Below are 20,152 nucleotides of genomic sequence, written 5' to 3' on the forward strand. Positions count from 1 at the left end.
GAGTACGAGTTCATATTGACGAAAAATGGAGCTTTCTTGAATATTTCAGTTTCCAGAAGAACTAAAACATCACACTCACACCTCTTATAATATTAACTTGATATGAACCAGTTAAAATTTATTAACCATCACGGTTCTTCAAAAAATTCAGAGTTCGATTTATGTCGTAATCAGCTTTCGTCCATAGTGTATACAGACGACAGTTCACAACATTGGGCGGCTTCGCTTCACTAATTCTCCTCGCTACTCGCTCCGTTCCGTCCAAACAAATAACATAAAAATATCGCAAATTTTGCAATTGAACTCTTTTAGATCTTTTAGTAGAAAAATCCGTTCTGGAGCGACTTCCTTTACCACTTTATGCCGATAATATTTGACGGGCAGTTACTGGGGACTGTTCTCTTGAGGCTGACGCCATTACAGTACAACAACAATGTGACGTAACAGTACGAAGATTGAAAATGAGCTAATTATCAAAGAGTTCAAAGGAAAGCGACCAATTATAGATAATTCTGTAAATCTGTGCTACTGACGTCACACAAGACAAGATTGAAGATGATGCACCAAAACCGAGTGAATTTTGACGACTTTCTATCAAGATGGCTGAAAATCTAAAGAATTTTATGAAGAATAATTTTAGAATAAAATTTTAAAGAAATTGTTGGGAGAGTTTTCAGAAAGTTTGGAGATAGGAAAAGCGTTCTACAGATGGAAAATAAAAGAAATAAGCAGAATTTTTAAAGAAATATAGGGAATTAAGATAGAAATGGACAAAACATAGACATTAAATACGAAATAAAATCCTAAACCTATTTTAATGCACTTCCTAACTTAATCCTACCTTCTAATATTACAAGAAAAATTAAATGACAACCTTGCATCCTTACATATCCTATATTATATTATTCTACACTATTATACAGGGCGTTCGAAAATTTTCAACATGATAACTCCATGTTGGGAGGTATCAAGTAATTTGAATTTGGAACGCAGAAGCGTTTGCATTTCAATTAATATTATTAGGAATAAAGATGCTTACCTAATGCGTCATGTTATTTATTGAGAGCCAAAATAGTTTGAGCTCTTGTCACTTTCCTGAGTTGGCAAACATTCATGGAGACTGCTTGTCATATTCCTAACTTATATGGCAATATCATCATTTCGTTACGGATTATGGTCATTAATCTGCTGTACGAGCAAAACCATATTCACCTGCGTATGTTGTTTTTTCTTCCTTCCTTACAAGTAATTGTGATTATTTTGTAAATATTTTAAATGTGTTCAAAACTTTTCCATATTTTTTCGCAGTACTTTGTGTAAAATATTTAGTTGAAGATTTTCCGTAATTATATTTTCAACCCAACTGAGATATTTACTGTTAGTGTATTGGAAGGAGATTCTTGGTTTGATTGCAGGTCATTCGAATTTGTGGTGGATACATCGTGTCCATGGGTTTTCCCAGTGTTCTCACATTCTCATTCCACTAATTCATAAACATTCACTTCCATTAATCGCCCGTCCCCTGTAACTTACAGGATTCCATATTTTTGTGTTGGAAAACGTCATGCTCACGTGAACAAGTTCTTGTCCAGGGACAATAAGTTAGTGACTGTAATCCGTAACTGAAACAAAGATATTGTCATTCGAATTAGGAATGTGCAAAGAATTTTGAAAAAAAAAAAAAAAAAAAAGCCAACTATGACTGATAGATGTCACTGGAAAAATCGTATTGGCTCTTAAATAATATCACGCAATAGGTAAACGTCCTTAGTTTTAATTTAAAAGCATGCAACAAGTACGTGTCTTTACTTGATATGTTTTAATTAACGGTATCATAAATTAATGTAATGTTTTCATTATAAATATTTGAAGATTCTGTTTCATGAATTGTTATCTTAACGGTGGAAGTAAGTGTATTCATTAGTATTTAAACGTATCAATTGCGCTCTTCTGTTATTTCCAGATACGTAACCATATACTGGAATGTTGGCAGAAAAGTAAACCGACTTATGTCACTAAAACTTCCGTTCGAACAGGTTTGAAGAACTGTGGAGATGTGAACTGCATTGGAAGGATCCATACTTATCTTGAACGTATAGGAGCAATTAATTTTGGCTGTGGTAATGTTATTCAGTTTAATATTGCATAACATTTTTTCTTGTGTATCCTTATAATAAGTTTCTAAATTTGAATGAAAAAGTCCCATTGAATCAACGAATTTATGTATCAGCTTTTATTTATATCAAGCTTTTAGGTAGCTTTCGTCTTTTCTCGTTGTGCAGGGTTACAATATGCACCACGGTGGTTCAAAGGTAGAGCGCTCACTTCTGGTGTGAGAAGTCCCTGGTTCGATATCTGGCCACACGAGTTTGTGGTGGACAGCATCGTGTCCATAGACTTTTTCGAAGCTCTTCTGTTTCTTGCCACATTCTCATTCCATTAGATATTTCATGATCATTCACTTTCATTAATCATCTCTTTGCTTTTACCTACAGAATTATGAGAACTGAAAGATTTCATTATCATGACGAGAAGAAATAGCCTCGCTGCTGATGTCCCCATTAAGTTGCAATCATTCATTCATTCATGAAAGATTTCCTTCATTTTTGAAGTTACATTTAAAAGACGACATTCTCCAAGGCTTATTAATAGAATTTATTCATAACTAGCTAAAATTTAACAAATTTAACGATTTTCAAGTGTATAGGATTACTAAAATGTTAGACTTGTATTTGCAAATTATTACCTTTAACAATGACAAGTGTATAAGCAACAATAAAATTGGCTGCAGGTAGCCCCTGTTCTCCTTTTGGCTAACATTGCAGTGAATCATTTCGATTTCCCTATTTTACAGGAAGAAGTGTCTTAAGTTTGTGAAATACTATCACTACATAGTCGATTGCATGTATAAATAAAAGGAACAATCGCAAAATACTTGACAGTATAAATGATAAAATCAGATTACTGTGGAAGATGAATAGGGTAAATATATTAACTTTTTGACCTGAGTTTATTTCAAAGATGTTTGCAAACCGAGGGCTAGTAATTTATTACAAAATTGAAATTGGCTTATTCCGACAGGATAAAGTCCAATGTATGAATCACATTTTTTCTGAGAACGTGGAAATTGGTGTCGACAGCAAATCTCAGCAACCAGTTAGAGTTAATTTTAATTTGAGTTTTTAAAAAGCGGGGGCTACAATTGGAAAGCTTGTAAAAGCTGGAGGAAGCAAGCTCACAAAATCTGCAAATAAAATCATAATAATACAGAACAAAATTCAAGCAACAAGTCAATTTCTTTTTCTTTTATGGCCTAACCTGTCAGATTCATGAAAGTTGCCACGAAATAATGGAATGAGGGAGTAAATAGCATATACAGTAGATGCAGTTGTTATAAATCACCTGTAAGCATGAAGAAAATCTCTCACTGATTTTAATAATTATGTCTTAGTTAGATTAGTTAATTTAGAGTTCCATGAGACCAACTTGTGAATGTAACAATCTCTACATAGAAATGTTAAAAAGGAACAGGAGCGAAAATTGAGGAGCATACATATAGTTGTAAAAATAGTGGAATTACTTATATATTGCAACACATAATTTGTGAATTGGTAGCACTAAATTTCATACGCCCTGACTATTTTGTCTTAGTGCTGTATTTAGGTAATAGTAAGACAACGTGTGAGGATTCGTGTGTGTAATAGGTAATACATGGTAGTGACAAATGGAATACCTGTCCAATTTTGAATAAAGGGCAAATTATGGATACGCAGTTAGTTGGGGTAGATGCAACGAAGACTAACAGCGTATTAGCGAAAGAGAAAATTCCAAGGTTAAGATAGCATGTAGAATTCGTGGCAAGAAGTCACTAGAGAAGAGAAATAGCAAACGAAAATCAAAATATCCAAAGAGGTGTATTTCTAGATTGCCTACTTCTGCTATTAGACATGATGGAGCCCCTGTGCTGGTGTGGAGAGCAATTTCACGATATTCTGTTGTCCTGTTATTCTTCTTAAAGGACAAATTGTTTCAGTGTTTATGTGGATATGTTAGTTGATCAGTTGGATCCTATGGTACAGTTGTTATTTCTCATAACAACGTTAGTGTTGTTCAGAGATAACATTGTACCAATAACGCAGCTTAACCTGTTCAGATGGAGTTTGAGGAACATCAAAATGAATCTCAATACCTCATATGGCACGCTGAATTCCCTGACTTGAACATATTGAGCATCTCTGAAATGTTTAAGAGCAGCAAGTTCAGCTAAGATTTCTTCTTTAATCGTCGCTAACACCGTTGAGTTCTACGTTGCGCGAGAAATTGTCCACTATTCCTTTTCCTCGATTCTGCAAGAAATCCAGCTAAAGCACAGACTAATTGTGGTCAAACACCGAATCAATCAACTATATTGCATTTTTTTTTTAAGTTTTTCCATTATTTTGATAAATATCTGTATAAGGGACCTAAAGATGGTGACCGGCGATAGCATATTTAGGGTGAATATTTCACACAGAACGTCCTCTCGCCATACGTATTTGTGTCGCTTTTTATGTTAAAAAAAAAAAAAAAAAAAAAAAAAAAAATTAAGAAAACTTGGACAGAACTGGAGTTGTATTGAAAATTACATGTTTACTAACTGAAAATCTCCTCAGTTTTCTTTTGCTAAATATTCGTCTTCAGATATCTCATTGTCATCATCATCATAGGTATTCTGCCTTTATTGGCAGGTCACTTGCCGCAGATATCTCATTGTAGACCTGAATAAATAAATAAATACTGTAAATAAATATTGCATATCTGAAGATCTGGCAACGATTACTTACATAATTCCAACCTGGCTGTAGATATTCTTTCTAGTGAAGTGTGTGAATCTTTATATTGTGAAATTTGTAATATTTACAATTTTATTTTAAATGCTTATTTAAAGGAATTTTTCAATTTCTCTAGTAATGAAGCAGTTAACATTTCTATATAAAGCCTTCCGGCAGAAAGATATTTACTAGGCGTAGTGTACTCAGTATTGAACTACGTAATATATGAGATGTAACTACATTCAGAAGACACTTTTCCGATGCGATCGTCAGAGCGACCAGGCTCTCGAAATTAATAATCGTTTACAAGTAATTCTTAAAGCATTTTGGGAGATCTATATTCATTAGTGACAGTGTGCCTTGTGCCTATTGTGAGCTATCTCTTTGTTACTCATTTGGTAAAATTTTAATCAAGTTCAAATATAATATTCATTGTATAAGCGTTATTTTGATTTCTTTTAGTTTTTACTGTAGTAACTCAAGAACCGATCGAGAGATAAAGATAGAACTAACACTGGAACCATATCGTCAAACCGAAGTGGCAAGAGTATGAATATAAAAGCAGTAGGGAACTGATCAGCCATTTAGGCAAAAACTGACACAGTCATGGTGCAGGAGGCACTATATTTCAAAAATGTTCAAAGTGTTTCTGGCATGTCCCATTGTTTCGGGAGATGTTGCGGCTTGTGGCGATGTATTTTCACCGTACAGTTTCATTTATTCGTAGGTTTCCATCACACTTATCGAAATTTACAGTTTGATGCTGCTTGATTCTGTCCTGAAACAAACCCCACACAAGAAAGTTACGAAGTAAAATATGCTCAATGACAAATCATTAATCAAAGTTATATAGATTACATTAGAGGCTTCACGTAAATCATTTCTGCCGCTGGCTGAAGGATGGTGACTTCTAGGCAGTGAAAGGAAAATATCAGTTTCGAGAATTGGTACATTCGAGGCCGAGTCGAAAATTCTCTTTTTACAATTTATTTATAGAAAGGTAAGGGTTCAATATGTACATCATCTTTCTGCATAATACCTCCTTTGTCAGTGTACTTGGTCCCATCTACAAACTTGCGTATTCCCTTCAAGAAGTAGGCTTTTGATTGGTCTTGAAGTCACTTTTGCACCGCTTCCTGCACGTCTAAATCAATGGGCAGAATATGGCTGATGTTTAAAGAAAACAGTATCTCATCGATGGTAACTTGCCTATTCATCAGAACCATCTTTCGAACTTACTGAATCTTGTCGTTCACGGAGGAGGTTGACAGGCTCACATTCATCTGGCCTTCTTTGCGTCACATTCATCTGGCCACTTTTAGACTTCTAAATTTGCAGGAAAACGTGTAAGTGAAGAAGTACTGTGATAAAAAAAAAAAAAAAAAAAGTCTACACAGAACTTCAGCCCTCTCCACACCCACTGTCAAGAAAGTTTTTTCAATACTTGTTGTTCCTTCTATGTGCAAACTGCTATCGGAGGGAGCATGTTTATTCTATAATAGCCGGAAAGCAGATGATGCGATCAGGATCAAAATCTGCGCACTAACTAAGCACGCATGCGCAGAAGGTAATATGGTAATCTTGAGGATGTGTTATGGCGAAAGTATAGATAATGTTTGACTCATTCTCGTAAACGGCATATATATTTTACAGCAATAGAGAAACATTGTTTTACAATACGAATGGAGATCCGGGTTCAATTCCCGGCGGAAGCTCATGTGGTTCGAATCCCACGTTAAGTTGTAGATCCACATTTCATATAGCCTCACTGCTGAAAGGGACACTAAACCCAAAATCAATACGAATGATAGATGTTAAGAGTTTATACTCGTTTCCAAATCTAGTTCGTTGTTAATAATACATTTATTAGGACGAAGCGTCTGCATAATTGAGGCTTATATTGTTTTACACCAAGACATTACTAAATACTAGTTTTCCCCCGCCCAAAGCCTTAGCCTGCTGTACAGGGTTTAAAGTATGCTAAATGAAAAGCTCTAATTGTGTACATTTTAACAGATTTATTTATTTTTAGTTTGCTCATACTATATTTATGTAATTATTCAAGAACTTTGTTATACACAACATTGTGTTGAGCTAAATCATTTGAGTAGCAGCGGTAGCACAGGTATTGATATCCGTTATCATGACTGTTTATTAGGAATTAGAATGATGCATAGACTAAGACGTTTGTCTTTAAGTATTAGGATAGTGTTCATTCCAAAACATAACATATATAGATAGATAGATAGATATAGATATAATGCTCCAAAAGTGCGGAAACACCTTAATAAGTGATAAACGATGCAAGATATAAGCAAAGTTTACTCTAGCGCTAACCATTATGAAGTTGTGACTGTTTCCTTCTATCGTTGAGGGTGATTGCAGACGATTTTAACCGCCATAACCGGAAATAACTCCCGTCAGCAGTGGTACTTTGTTCAAAGTGCTGAAGAAGTTCTGAGAAACCGGATCAGTCGCAGATCGATCCAAGACTGGTAGACCACGCACGGTGTCAGACGAGCCAATAACTGTCCCAAGAGAAACGCGCGTAATGTAGCCCGTGAAAGAATTGCTGTTAGTCGCACCTCAATTATACGCATTATGTCAGTGAATAAATAGCACCATTTTTAAGCTGCAACTTCACCAACACCTTACAGAAGATGGTCCAGATCGTCGTCGAGAATTTGCTTAATGGACCACAGAGCAGCTAGGACAAAATCCCACATTCGCCTCTGACGTATTTGAAGCGAACTTTTACGTATTGGGCGAGGTTAATAGAACGCGCGGATTTGATCGAATAGAAATTCAGATTGGTTTGATACATCCACAGATGTTCCCAGCAAGGTGATAGTGTGATGTTGCGTCTAGGGGCCTCGTGGTCTGGGTCCACTCTTCATCAACGGTACCCTAATGATGATGAATTTTCGGCGCATGTTAGAATACGACATGTTGGGGATGGATCACTTCATAAGTTTTTCCAGCACTATGACACCCTACCCCCATTACGGTATCTGTGTCCGTGAGTACTTCGATCAATAATTTTCTAATGAGTGGATTAGTTGAATAAGTGCTGTGAAATGACCCCCTCGTTCCCCTGACCTAACGCCACTGAACTACTGACGTTAGGTGGGTGAAGTCTGTTCTGTAGGCAGTGAAATTAGGGTGTTCAACATCTCAAAGAACGAATGTGTACGCTTGTTCAAACATTTCAGCTGACACTTTGCGCAAGGTTTTGCGTGACTGGGAACTCAGAATCCATCTGACAATCGGCCAGAATGTGGAACACATTGAATAGTCCTGTAATATTGCGTGCTCTTTGCCGTATGTCTAACCTCTTTTGTTGGGGACGCAACAAAGAAACAGTCGTAACTTGGTAATGGTTTGCGCTAGAGCGAAAATAACAGTGACATTCAATCTCTATGAAAATTTGCTATTAAAATGATATATCACATACTATATTTTCCTTTTTAAGACAATTTTGCATAAAATTCAAGATGGCAGACGTCGTGTTTTCAGACATTTTCCCCCATCTCTGTTCCACACCTACATTGCTACTTGTTACATTTTGCAGCGTTTACCACTTATTAGGGTATTTCCACATTTTTTGAGCATCCTGTATGTATATAAATAGAGCACTTGTTTTTTTGTTTTTTGTTTTCTTTCTTTCTTTATATTTCTGTCACACTCAAATTAGCATACAAGTTATTCTTACGGATCTCTTATGGATGAAGGAATCAGCATATCACCCGAAAAACCCTTTGTTAGCACTGTTTTCGTAGTAGAAGAAAGGAGAATCATTATGTAATATATATAATAGATAATTAGTGAGATCAATTGAAATGTTTATCTGAAATTACGGTAATTCATCTATTTCAGAACAAGTACGAAGTAACAAGCAGCTAATCATTGTGCCAGCTGCTGGGGAATCTTCGGCAAGAGAGCGTCCAAGTAAGGAACAGTTAGCAGCACAACATCAGGCACGAATTGAAGCCATGAGACCGCGGAAGAAAAAATATTTACAGGTTAGACTTTTTCTAGCTGTATGAGCACGAAGGACGCTATTTAATGATCCTCTCAGTTGTTAACTATCAAAACGATTAAGAGAAAATAAATAAATTTATTAATACGGCGGTATCTTGGAATGGAAAGTCATGTGATAGTGTTATTAGGCTAAATTTAGGAGTTCAACGGAGAAAGACTAATTGAATGGGTGGGTCGGTAAGGGTGAAGGACTTACCAAGGAATGATAAATGAAGAGAAAATAGCATTGTAGTGTATTTACTAGGGTTGTGTGATAATAATTTCACTGTTCTCTGGCAGGTATAGATAAAGAAAGTTCTATTCTATACTCATCACCTCCACGCCGCTTCAGTGGTTAGTGCGCGCCCGTTTGGTGGACGGGATCACGGGTTTGATTCTGAGTGGAAGAGCCTTAAAAAGTTTGACCTTATTACGATGATTGGGATTCCATCTTAAACTGTAGGTGTACGTCTCATATAACCTCGGTTCTTGAAAAAGATGCAAAACTCCAATCAAGCAACTCAAATTACCACCTTACCAGAAACTGGAAGGTTTTTTCGTCTAGACCTTATTACTGAAAACTCTCCAACATTCACACTCTCATTATGAGAAATGTCCGATTGAAACACCTTTCACTTTTACCTAGAAATGTACGTGGGTGCTTTTCTTTTTCTTTTCTTTCATAATTTGATATCAGTTTGACCTTCCGGCATCCCATCACCGCCAATACGCTTTCTTCCATTTTGAAGTCTCGTTTACTCCTTAAAGACACCCACTTTTCAGCTTTGTGTTGGAGAAATTATACGACCCCTTGCGATCCGCATCAACAATCATCAATATTACTACATTGTCCGAAATACTAGAACATACAACTTTCCACAACAGTATATCTGACTACACTTCTCTCGTCTTCATTGATGGTTTAGTGGCTAGCTTGTATACCTTTGGTGCACGAGGTATCAGGTTCGATTCCTGTGGGGAGAACATAAAACACATTTCAGTGGTTGAAATCCTATTTTAACTTAAATAACTTATCTTATATAGACTCAGTGCTGACAGTACCTGATTTTATTTTATTTTATTTTGAGTTTAAAGTCCCTTTCAGCAATGAGGTTATGTAAAACATGGACCCACAGCTTATTGTGGGGTCCAAACATGACCTCCCGCCGGGAGTCGAACCCGGGTCTCCCACGCCAAAGGTGTGTACGCTAATCGCTTAGCCACAAGAGAACTCATACATCTACTGCGTAACAACATCCCTACGTGTCTCTCAGAAAGAAGTGGCATTTGTATTCTATACGCGAGCCGTCCACTTAGTTTTAATAGCACCCACCTCAGATCTATTTTATCCTTACCAATTACTTATATATTAAGTGATTCTATGTAAATCCTTTTTGTTTTATATTAGCTCTGATTTTTTTCTTTTCGTTTTATTCAGTTTTAATGAGTATTGAATTTTCTAAAAATTTCTTTTCTAATTTTTTATTATTATTATTTTACGCAGTTACAAATGAATTTCTCAACGTATTAGTTTGAGTGTGAGTTTTTGTATCTTTATTCAGCACTGAAGTTGTGAATGATGGAACCTACTATGAACGTGGCCTTGGAATCACTACAGGATTTACATATGGTGCAATTCGCGACTGCACAGACCATTGTGAATAATAATAATAATAATAATAATAATAATAATAATAATAATAATAATAATAATAATAATAATAATATATTATTATTATTATTATTATTATTATTATTATTATTATTATTATTATTATTATTATTATTTAAACACAATCGAAAGAACTATAACACGAAAATATTACCTATTTTGTTGTAAACTGCTTCATCGCGTGAAGAAATTTATACTTTTGTATGTTACGTGATTTTTTTTTTTTTTTTTTTTTTTTTTTTAATGCTTGTTGAACACATACACACACAAATATATACACAGATACAATCTTGTTACTTCAGTAAATGGACGCTGCATGTAAAATTATATATGAAAATGAGGGAAAACAAGTACATAAAAATAATTTATCAGAAAGAATACTAAGCCATTGAAATCTTTTGATCTGGTTTTGTAGAAATTTTAATTGCATTTATTGAAGCGAGCGTTAGCGAAACTTCTACCATTCGACTCAATTTGCATTTGTGTCTGTCCGTCCGTCTCTTTCACGTTAACTGTCGTAAAACTTACCCCAATTTAATGAAATTTAGTTGGTTTGTGCTTCTTCCACTTGCAGAAGTGCATGTTGTTTGGGGTTGCAATCCATCAAGAGTGAGAGAGTAAAATCGCACTATGTTACATGTTTGCACATACACACACACTGTTAGATTGATAATTTGACAAATGATTGTATCATACAAAAATGAGATATTGAAGATATACAGTTCATCTGTGAGTATTGATTCTATGAACCTATTTGTGAATGTTTCCAGTAAAGCAAATATTACCACTTAGGTTATATCGCAATTGATATTTATCGATATAATAAAGGTAATTAAGTATTACGTTGATTACTTCTGTTCTCACTAGCACTAAATTAGCTTGGCATGTTCGAATGTTTATTACTAGCAAACGAAGATATGGTGCAGATTTTCAATAGGGGTTTCACTAGAAATTTATTACATGTACTTTACGTTTGGATATAGGTGACGTGGAAGGTAAACTTTAGGAGTGCATAGCCGCTATAGCTATTAATGCAGCGTTTTATATATTTATAAAAGTATATTCGAGCGAAACCTTGCTCCAACCTGTGCTAGGTAGCCACTGCAAGTACAATTTCAATATATTCTGGTTCAGAGCAGGGAGAAGCTGTTGGGCTCCCGATTCAATATAAGACATAAATTTAAAAAAAGAATCTCTCACTTCTACAATGCACAGCATCATCCGTTTTAATATTGGAAGCTTTACAGCTAAGTTATTATTATTGTTATTATTATTATTATTATTATTATTATTAATTTATTTATAATATGCTCTTACCTAAAAATCTAATTCTCGTATAACTTTTATACTATTTGTTAAATTGATTTAAAGTAATTACAGGCTTAAATATGGCTTTCATTTTGTTCACAGGATGCACAATTTTCGTTGGATGGTGAAGGAGGTTGTACAATTACTCATAATGAAGATGGAAAAGTTATAGATACAACTATGTTCCAGGAGCAGTCGAAACCCCCGAAAAACAAGAAAGGAAAAAATAAATTTGAAAAATATAAACTTATATATTGTAATAAATTTTCGGATGTGAAGCCTGTAAGTTTACATTCTCTATATTGTACGATTCCTGTGTTTCTCGTAACATGTACCCAGATATAATATACAGGGTTAGCATAAAAGATTTATTCGTTTTGAAGAAGCTATATTTTCAAAAGTATTTACACGTACACACATGAAAGATATATAAAAAGAACCATAAACTCACCAAGTTTGTATTGTGTAGTTTGGCACCTCCTCATTGGCACATCCCAGTTTGTGACTACCTAAACGATGAACTTCCGCATCGCTGGATCGAGTGTATTGGTGACATTGACCTAGCTTTGTTCCCCTGGCCTCCGAGATCTCCTGATTTAACGCCCTTTGACTTCTTCTTGTGGGGGTGCGTTAAGAACCTTGTTCACGTACCCTCCGCTACCGCAATCCTTAGTCGAGCTCAAAGAACACATCAGTGTTGCATTGCAGACAATTGACAGACCTATGCTACAAAATTTATGGAATGGGCTCGAGTATCGTCTGGACGTATGTTGTCACCAAAGCTGCACATGTTGAACATTTGTAGAAGGTGTATAAACTTGGTGAGTTTGTGATTCTTTTCATATAACTTTCATGTATGTACATGTAATACTTTTGAAAATATAGCCTTTTCAAAATGAATGAATCATTTGTGCTAGCCCTGTGCATAGTTTGATGCATTGTATTATATCTGGGTATGTGTAATTGTGTAAACTAGTAGTTAATTCACAGTCTTTGGTCTCGTTGTCTCGATGGTGTGCAGAATTTTAATTCAGTCATGATACGGAGAACTTCCTCGTGGCTATATGGTTAGCGTACGTGCCTTTGCGCATGAGACCCGAGTTTGACTCCCTGTGAGAGCTCATGTTCGGATCCCACGTTAATGTGTAGATCCACATCTCATATAGCCTCAAAGCTGAACGGGACGCTAAACTCAAATCAATCAACTATCCTGGTAAGGAGTTCTAGAATAAAAATGTTGCGAAATCGATGTTAAGCCAGAAATGTTAACATTAGGAATGGATACACATACAGTGCGTTACGAAGTTGAATTTGCGGTATCTGGCTGACCATAGCATGTCATGAGCTAGAGTCGGAGTATTCGGAAATAACACCGACATATTTTGGGGAATTAATTCTCATGAAGTTTGCTAACATGAGTGTACTGGTGCTTCATTTCTGAGCTATGGACTTCTCCTACTCCCCCCTTCCCCCCCCCAAAAAAAAAAAGTCTGTCTTTAAGTCCAGACCAAAAAGTTGGATCGAAGTTGGGGAAGGTTCTCAGTGGTTATTTTCAGCTGTAGACATTCCATAAGAGCAGCAACGTTGTTTCGAATGAGAGAAGAATAATAGTAAGAAAGAAGAAGAGTGAAGAGAGGGTATGGGACTTCATTTCATAAGTAATTTTATTTTAAAATATTATATCTCAAATTCAGGATGATACTTTACTAATCTTAATAAGAAAACCTGGCCGGGTAGTGATTAAAAAGATGAAGTGTTGGAAGATGTGGAGAGGAGAGGGATGGTTAAAAAAGAATTACAGAAAGAAAGCAAAAAGATAAGCTTGATTTACGCATCTGTCAAAGAAATGAATAAGGATAGGGGAGGAGAGGGGGTGGAGGCTCAGTAATAGAGCGTTCACATCTAGTGTGTGAGATCTCTGGTTCGATCACAACTCGCGCCAGATGGACTTTGTGATGAACGAACACGTGTGAGAGTGGGTTTTCACGGTGTTCTCCTGTTTCTTCCCACTTTCTTAATTCCACCATTGTATTCATTATCGTCATCATCGTAACTTCGGTGCATAATAGTGGGACGTTAAGCTCATTCAAATGAATAAAGGGATCGGATTGTGTTTGTATTATATTATTATTATTATTATTATTATTATTATTATTATTATTATTATTATTATTATTATTATTATTATTATTATTATTATTATTATTATTATTATTTTATTTTTAGGCTCCGTTTGAGGTGGAAGTTGACATCGAAGCTTTGATAATGATGGATGTTCATTCACATCTTTGTCAGACAGAAGTCATTGGTTTGCTTGGTGGGGGTTACATTAAGCCTAGTGATTTGTTACACATAACAAAGATTTCGCCATGCAAAAGCAAAAGCACCGGACTGAACTGTGATATGTGTCCAGGTATGTTTGAATTGATACTGAATAGAAGTACTGTTTTTAAGTTGCATGCAATGATATAACTGTATTTAATAGTACAGTGCCTTATGGGTTAATAGGGTTCAAGCGCAAGCGTACTGAACAGAAGACATGGAAGAAAGAGGGGGATAGGTTTTACCGGATTTCTTAAGAAATAAACTTCAAGTACGATATAGGCTAAACTATTAACTTGTAGCTTCTGGAATTACTAGTAATTCAAAATTTTGTTGCGTGCTACAGTGACGAAGAGTAATGCTTTTAAACAATATTTCAAAATCTGATCTACTCAAAACAAATTAGTCATTTACCTCGTTGTTGATAACACTTATTGTGTGACAGAGGAACAGTTTGAATGCAATAAGATCAAGCATTTGTTTCATTCAGTTTTGCATATGTAGTCAATAGCAGCTTACGTAGCGTCAAGGGTTTCAGTAGTATTGAAATGTTTTCTGTGTGTGAGAATGTGCCACATGCTTGCAGAGAAAAGTATAGATTTACATAAACTTCACGACTAAGGAAAGAAAAGTTTTTTTTAAAAAAAAAGGAGGGGGGAATTGTCACCTAAAGTGAGAAATATAACTAAGAATCTACCTGAAAATGTGCGGATAACACATCTCTAGCGTCATTGGCGAGTCAGATAAATCAGTTCTGCGCTAAGATAAAAACACCTCTTGCCATGAAGAGGTTGGACTTGAACTGTCCGTGTATGTGGACAAACGTATTAATTTATGAGTGAAATTATATAATTTAAGTAAATTCATAGTTTTAACCCTGGAGTTTTTAAAAATAATACTTGACAAACTCAAATGTTTGCACACGTGACACTCTTCTACTACTGCTTATTCATATTTATGTTACTGTCACACAATAAGCTTCATGTTTTGCATGATAATATTATAACTACACATACTACTAACGAACCTGAAACAAGGCGAAGTGCAAAAATCTTTATAGTTCAGATTTGCAACAGTTATCGTATTCATCATCATCAGGAGAGAAAGAGTTAATAAGTTAGATTATTTTACAAAATACAAACAACAAAATGTATTCTAGCTGAAATGGCTGTTTTTCGCACGGGAAGAGTAGGTTTATGGAAAATATCTGAACCCCCTTTGCCTCATTAGGAAACATATTTCATTGAAAGTGTAATGATGTTTAATGAAAGTGGCATGATAAAAATCCACTTTGAGATACGTACTAACAATGATCCAAAACTAATTTCTTTGCCTTAAACGTTTTCCCGTGGTGTAATTACAAATTACTGATAACGTCGATTTCAGTTGGTGAAAAAAAATAGAGAAAATGGCCCTATAAAACGGGGATTTTTTAAAATTGTGGGACGTGTTTTCGCTTATTTTTAATGAGGAGTTTACGTACCGAGTTTCATCATGCTAACTTGAAATAGTTAATCTAAATAATCTTATTTTTCGCATCAATTGTGAGTTCCCTTGGGGTACTCCCTTTAATGAAAATGGCATGATAAAAGCACTTAATTTGAGGTGAGTACTATGTTCAAACGATTCAGTAGCTTTCCCGTTATGATGAAATTAACGTCATTTTCATTATTTTGTTTTCGTATGTGCTTTCCTATTTATATTTTTCGTGAGTTAGAGCTGTAAAGATTTTTGTATTTCTTGTTTGAGGATTGTTATATTGTTCTAATTTGTACTGATTCATCCCACGATTCATGATGGTAATAAGCAAAATAATTTGCTCATGCTATATTGTGAGTCTATTTGTAAGCCATTTGAATTAAAGTTAGCAAATTCTGGTCTAGAAAGCTATATAGAAAAAAGAAAAGGCACATATGTGTCATCAAACAAATTAGATGACACATATTGCTCAAGTAACAGGTCGTTTGGCTAGCTAGATGTTTTAGACTATAGTATTATAAGATTTCTTTGACAATATAGAACGCTTTTTTGTTTGTTTGTTTAAAATTTTTGTGAACACTATTACCGATGATCAAGACTTAAGCTATATTGAAGAAATTGTTGGCTTTCGTGAAATTTCAGCGCTTTTTTCGGAACAGTAAGGTTTCTATTATGTTGATTCTATAGTCGTGATTCACTTTTAAAGAACCCTGTAGTTCATGAAAAGTATATATTCAGTTTCACTTCCATGGTAAACACTGTGGTGGCAAAATGGTTACCATAATTGCTTTTGATTGGGAAGACTCGTGTTTGTACCCCAATGGAAACACTTACAGTGTAGATTCCATGTTGAACGGTGGGTCCACGTCTTAAAAAAACCTGTGTACTGAAAAGATATTAAATCTCCAAAGTAAACAACCGACTGATTTAAAGAAAAACGAAAAAAAAAAAAAAAAAACTTCGTTTTGTCTCTTACGGTAATAACTTCATGGCATTACGGGGCATGAAAAGCTTTACCTGTCCAAACGGAGTATATATGTTAATTGAATAATGTGTAATCAGCAGATTGAGTAGAAAATAAAGAAGAGTAGTGGTTATAATTTGTACCCCCTTAAGAACAAGAAAAGAATAAATACAGTAGTTCTCTATTTGCATGTAATGTATCTCATAATACGTAACAGAAGATTCGTAATCGAGTACATGAAATGAATAATAGTTTAAATATAACTCGTGTTTGAAAGACAAAAAAACATTGAGTTAAAACTTCTGTATTATCTTTATATTCAGTTTCCCAACTGGAAGCATTTAAGGAATTTAAACAGGAAGGACTGGATGTAGTTGGGTGGTATCATTCCCATCCAACATTCTTCCCAAACCCTTCTGTGCAGGATATGGAATCACAACAAAAAATGCAAGATTATTTTGCAAAAGCAAACGCTCCGTTCGTTGGTATCATTATTTCTCCATATTGCTCTTCCAATAAATCATTGGCATCTAGGTATAGGTAAGTACTTTATTTGTTTTTTGTTCATGTATCCAACTGCAATGCTTCGTGTTATATATTGACTTATTGAACGAAATCTAATAAAGTATCTAACGTCCCTTTAAAGCAGCTTGTAACGTACCGTGGGACAGGGCAAAATAGGAATCATACTTATGGCCACGCTCGTGAGGTGACGGTTCACTGAATGTGCATAAGTTATACATTTTCTGAATCTTTGTTTTTTCTTGATATCCTACTTTTTGTTTTATGTGACTAGGCCATGTTAGGGCGTGAACTACTAACACTTGAAAGTAAGGAGCGGTCCCGGCTTCGATTCCCGAAAAGGTGTAACATCTTTTTTAGGGTAGCCATCCTGAGTGAGGTTTTTCCAGGGTTTTCATCATTCACATCAGGCAAATTCAGGGATGGTTCCTAACGTAATAGTTCCAGGCCACTTTCTTCCTCTCCAGCTCCCCAGGGAGTGTGATCGCTGAGGGATGTCATCCCTCGTATGTGACGAGCGAACATGCCCGTAGATGCCAGAAGCCCAGAAATCGAATTCCTAATCCTAATTCCCTAACTTGAAAATAAAGATAGGATAATGAAATACGTATTATCCTAAAAATCGGCCTGATACCAACAACCTTACTTTGCAAAATGGGTTTGGTAACCGAAAAATTACAGAAAATATTTTCAGAGTTAAGTCTCTATTCAGGTATATTATGTGGATTATATAAATAAAAAATGCTTAAAAAAAAGCTCCATACTAAACTAGCACAACAGCCCTTAGAGGGCCAGAGCCTACCAACTGGCTTATGGCATTCATGTCTGTGTGGTGACGTGTAGTCAGTATGTCGGCTTCCCCTTGTCATTAACACAGCATTCTCAACCAAAGTTCGTTACATCTTTCTTTCAAGTAGCCTCCCAATTGTCTTCACGACAGTGGGTGGATACCACAATGTCAACACTATCTGGTAAGTAATGAAGATCGCCCATCTTTCCTCGGACCAGGCCTGGCACTGCTTGATTTCGCTGATTTCACGAGAAGCGGTATACCAGTGCGACTATGGCGCTGGCGTTTTTTAATTCCATGCATATCAGAAAGAGTGTAGCTGGGCATCATAACATGTGCCAAACTACACTCTTTCTGTTATAAATCATAACATTTTTTCACTTTTACTCGCGTATCATAGTTTGGCCATCACTGCTTTAGAGCAATAATTCTCAAATCTTGTCGATTTCAACCTTTCTGTTAGTATAGTCAGTTATTAAATTCAGGGGGTCTCGAGCTGGCTGAGCCCCCGCATCAATTTTATGGAGGGAGTGTTGCCCCTTTCCCCTTACTAAATCTCTCAAGTAAAACAATACTATCTATCTATGATATTTATATATAAAAGTACGTCTTCTGTACTAATATTTTTAACAGCACCGTGCACCTGTGATACGTGTGAGAGACATTTTGTTAGTACAAGGGTTCTTTGCTTCTATTTGTTTCCCTTCATATGTTTCATCATACATTGTGTCATGTGCCAATCTAACATAAAACTGTATGTTGTTACTATGTTGTCACATTGCTATGCATCTGCAGCTACGTTGCAGTAGAACAAGGCATCAGATCGAAGACACAGGTAAGGAGATGGTATTGAGGTGATACGATTTTGCGCATGAGAAGAATGATGTTGAAGCAACAACTGACAGTAATCGATGTTATTTGTTTAGCATTCGAATACTTAAATAAAACTAAATTTCAAAATCTTTAGTTCATTTATTATCATACTTATGCACATTATATAAACTTCCAAGCCTACTGTTGTACACAATTTATCAGCTTGAGTTAACTTTAATCTGGGATTCGAGTATTCAGTTGAGCATAGTTTGTTAAAGGTATTTACAATTTCTAGTTTATCAAGGGAACGGGCCTAAGAAGCTTAGCTGAAGTTGATCATTACACTATATATGTCAACTAATAATACAAAATATAAACTTAGCTCCAATATATTTTAACAAATAATGACCAAACGACAATTATTTTCCAATCTTATGTGCACTAAATAATCAAAAGAAACAACGGTAATTATGCTGAAGCAAAATATTCTAGGAAATCTTATTACTTGATGGTAATTGAGTACACTTTTTATACAAATCATAATTAAAAAGAACAAAATTGGCATTAAATTCATAGTCTAGGGGGGGACAATTCTTATTATGTGGTGCAGATAGAGAAAATATCGGCACGCTAGAAACATTACGAAAATTAATTATTTAACATTGAAAAATTATACCACCATTTGAATAATTCAGGCAGTAATTAAATAAAATTACTGGAAACAAACTGTAACGAAATTAGGTCGTTACAAATGTTCATTTAATATTTAATACATTATGGTCTAACATTGGAATAGGGGTACATGGTTTAAGCTACCATCTTGCATCAAGGTATCATTTGATCGAGGAATCTCCCAACCGACTACATTAGAATTTAATTTCTGTCTATATTGGACAAATGAGTATAACTGGAGATGATATACATGGCTCTTTTTATTTTATTATTATTTCGCAATCTTGTTCTTTTGTCTGCTTTCTGCCTTCGTCTCCAGTGACTTTGTAGAGAAATTCTTAAAATATAATTTAGTGTGTCATAAAGAAAGAACCTATATCTGCGAATTCTTCCACTACCTGTTAGATCCCCCACCGTTTGTAGAGAGGTCTTTGAAGATGTATCCAATGGGAAACTGATTATCTTCATGTAGAATGTCATGTCCTCCACCAGTCTCTACACAATTTCTCAAACGTTTCATCTCGTTTTGTTAATTCTTTTCCAGTGCGTAAAGCTCCAAAGCAGCCATTGTAGTTGCTGTCTTCCAGAGATGATCCAGACCCCGAATTTCCACATCGTATTCCTCAGATTTCAAAATTTCCCATATGGCAAATACTGAGCTGTTCGGAGATGAAATAGAGTATAACAGTAGTTTTAGTACATAGACAGAAAGTACTTTAGTTTGAGAAACTAGCCTTGTTTACATAGATTTTAATATGTATTTGTCTTTAGGAGTTCCT

The 20,152-nt window shown here is 35.3% G+C and overlaps 1 protein-coding gene across 1 annotated transcript in view; it reads left to right on the top strand.

The window, feature by feature from the left end:
* LOC145673304 (histone H2A deubiquitinase MYSM1-like) overlaps positions 1–20,152 on the top strand; it is a 53,667-nt gene that overhangs the window by 25,912 nt on the left and 7,603 nt on the right. Inside the window, exons 4-8 of the mRNA XM_081742889.1 lie at positions 1,964–2,120; positions 8,688–8,833; positions 11,914–12,093; positions 14,038–14,224; positions 16,900–17,116. Of these exons, the coding sequence (XP_081599015.1) occupies positions 1,964–2,120; positions 8,688–8,833; positions 11,914–12,093; positions 14,038–14,224; positions 16,900–17,116 (887 nt within the window). The remainder of the gene's footprint in view (positions 1–1,963; positions 2,121–8,687; positions 8,834–11,913; positions 12,094–14,037; positions 14,225–16,899; positions 17,117–20,152) is intronic.

This window comes from Thermobia domestica, chromosome 16, assembly GCF_964235325.1.
Source record: "Thermobia domestica chromosome 16, izTheDome1.hap1.1, whole genome shotgun sequence".
NCBI classification, from domain to species: domain Eukaryota; kingdom Metazoa; phylum Arthropoda; class Insecta; order Zygentoma; family Lepismatidae; genus Thermobia; species Thermobia domestica.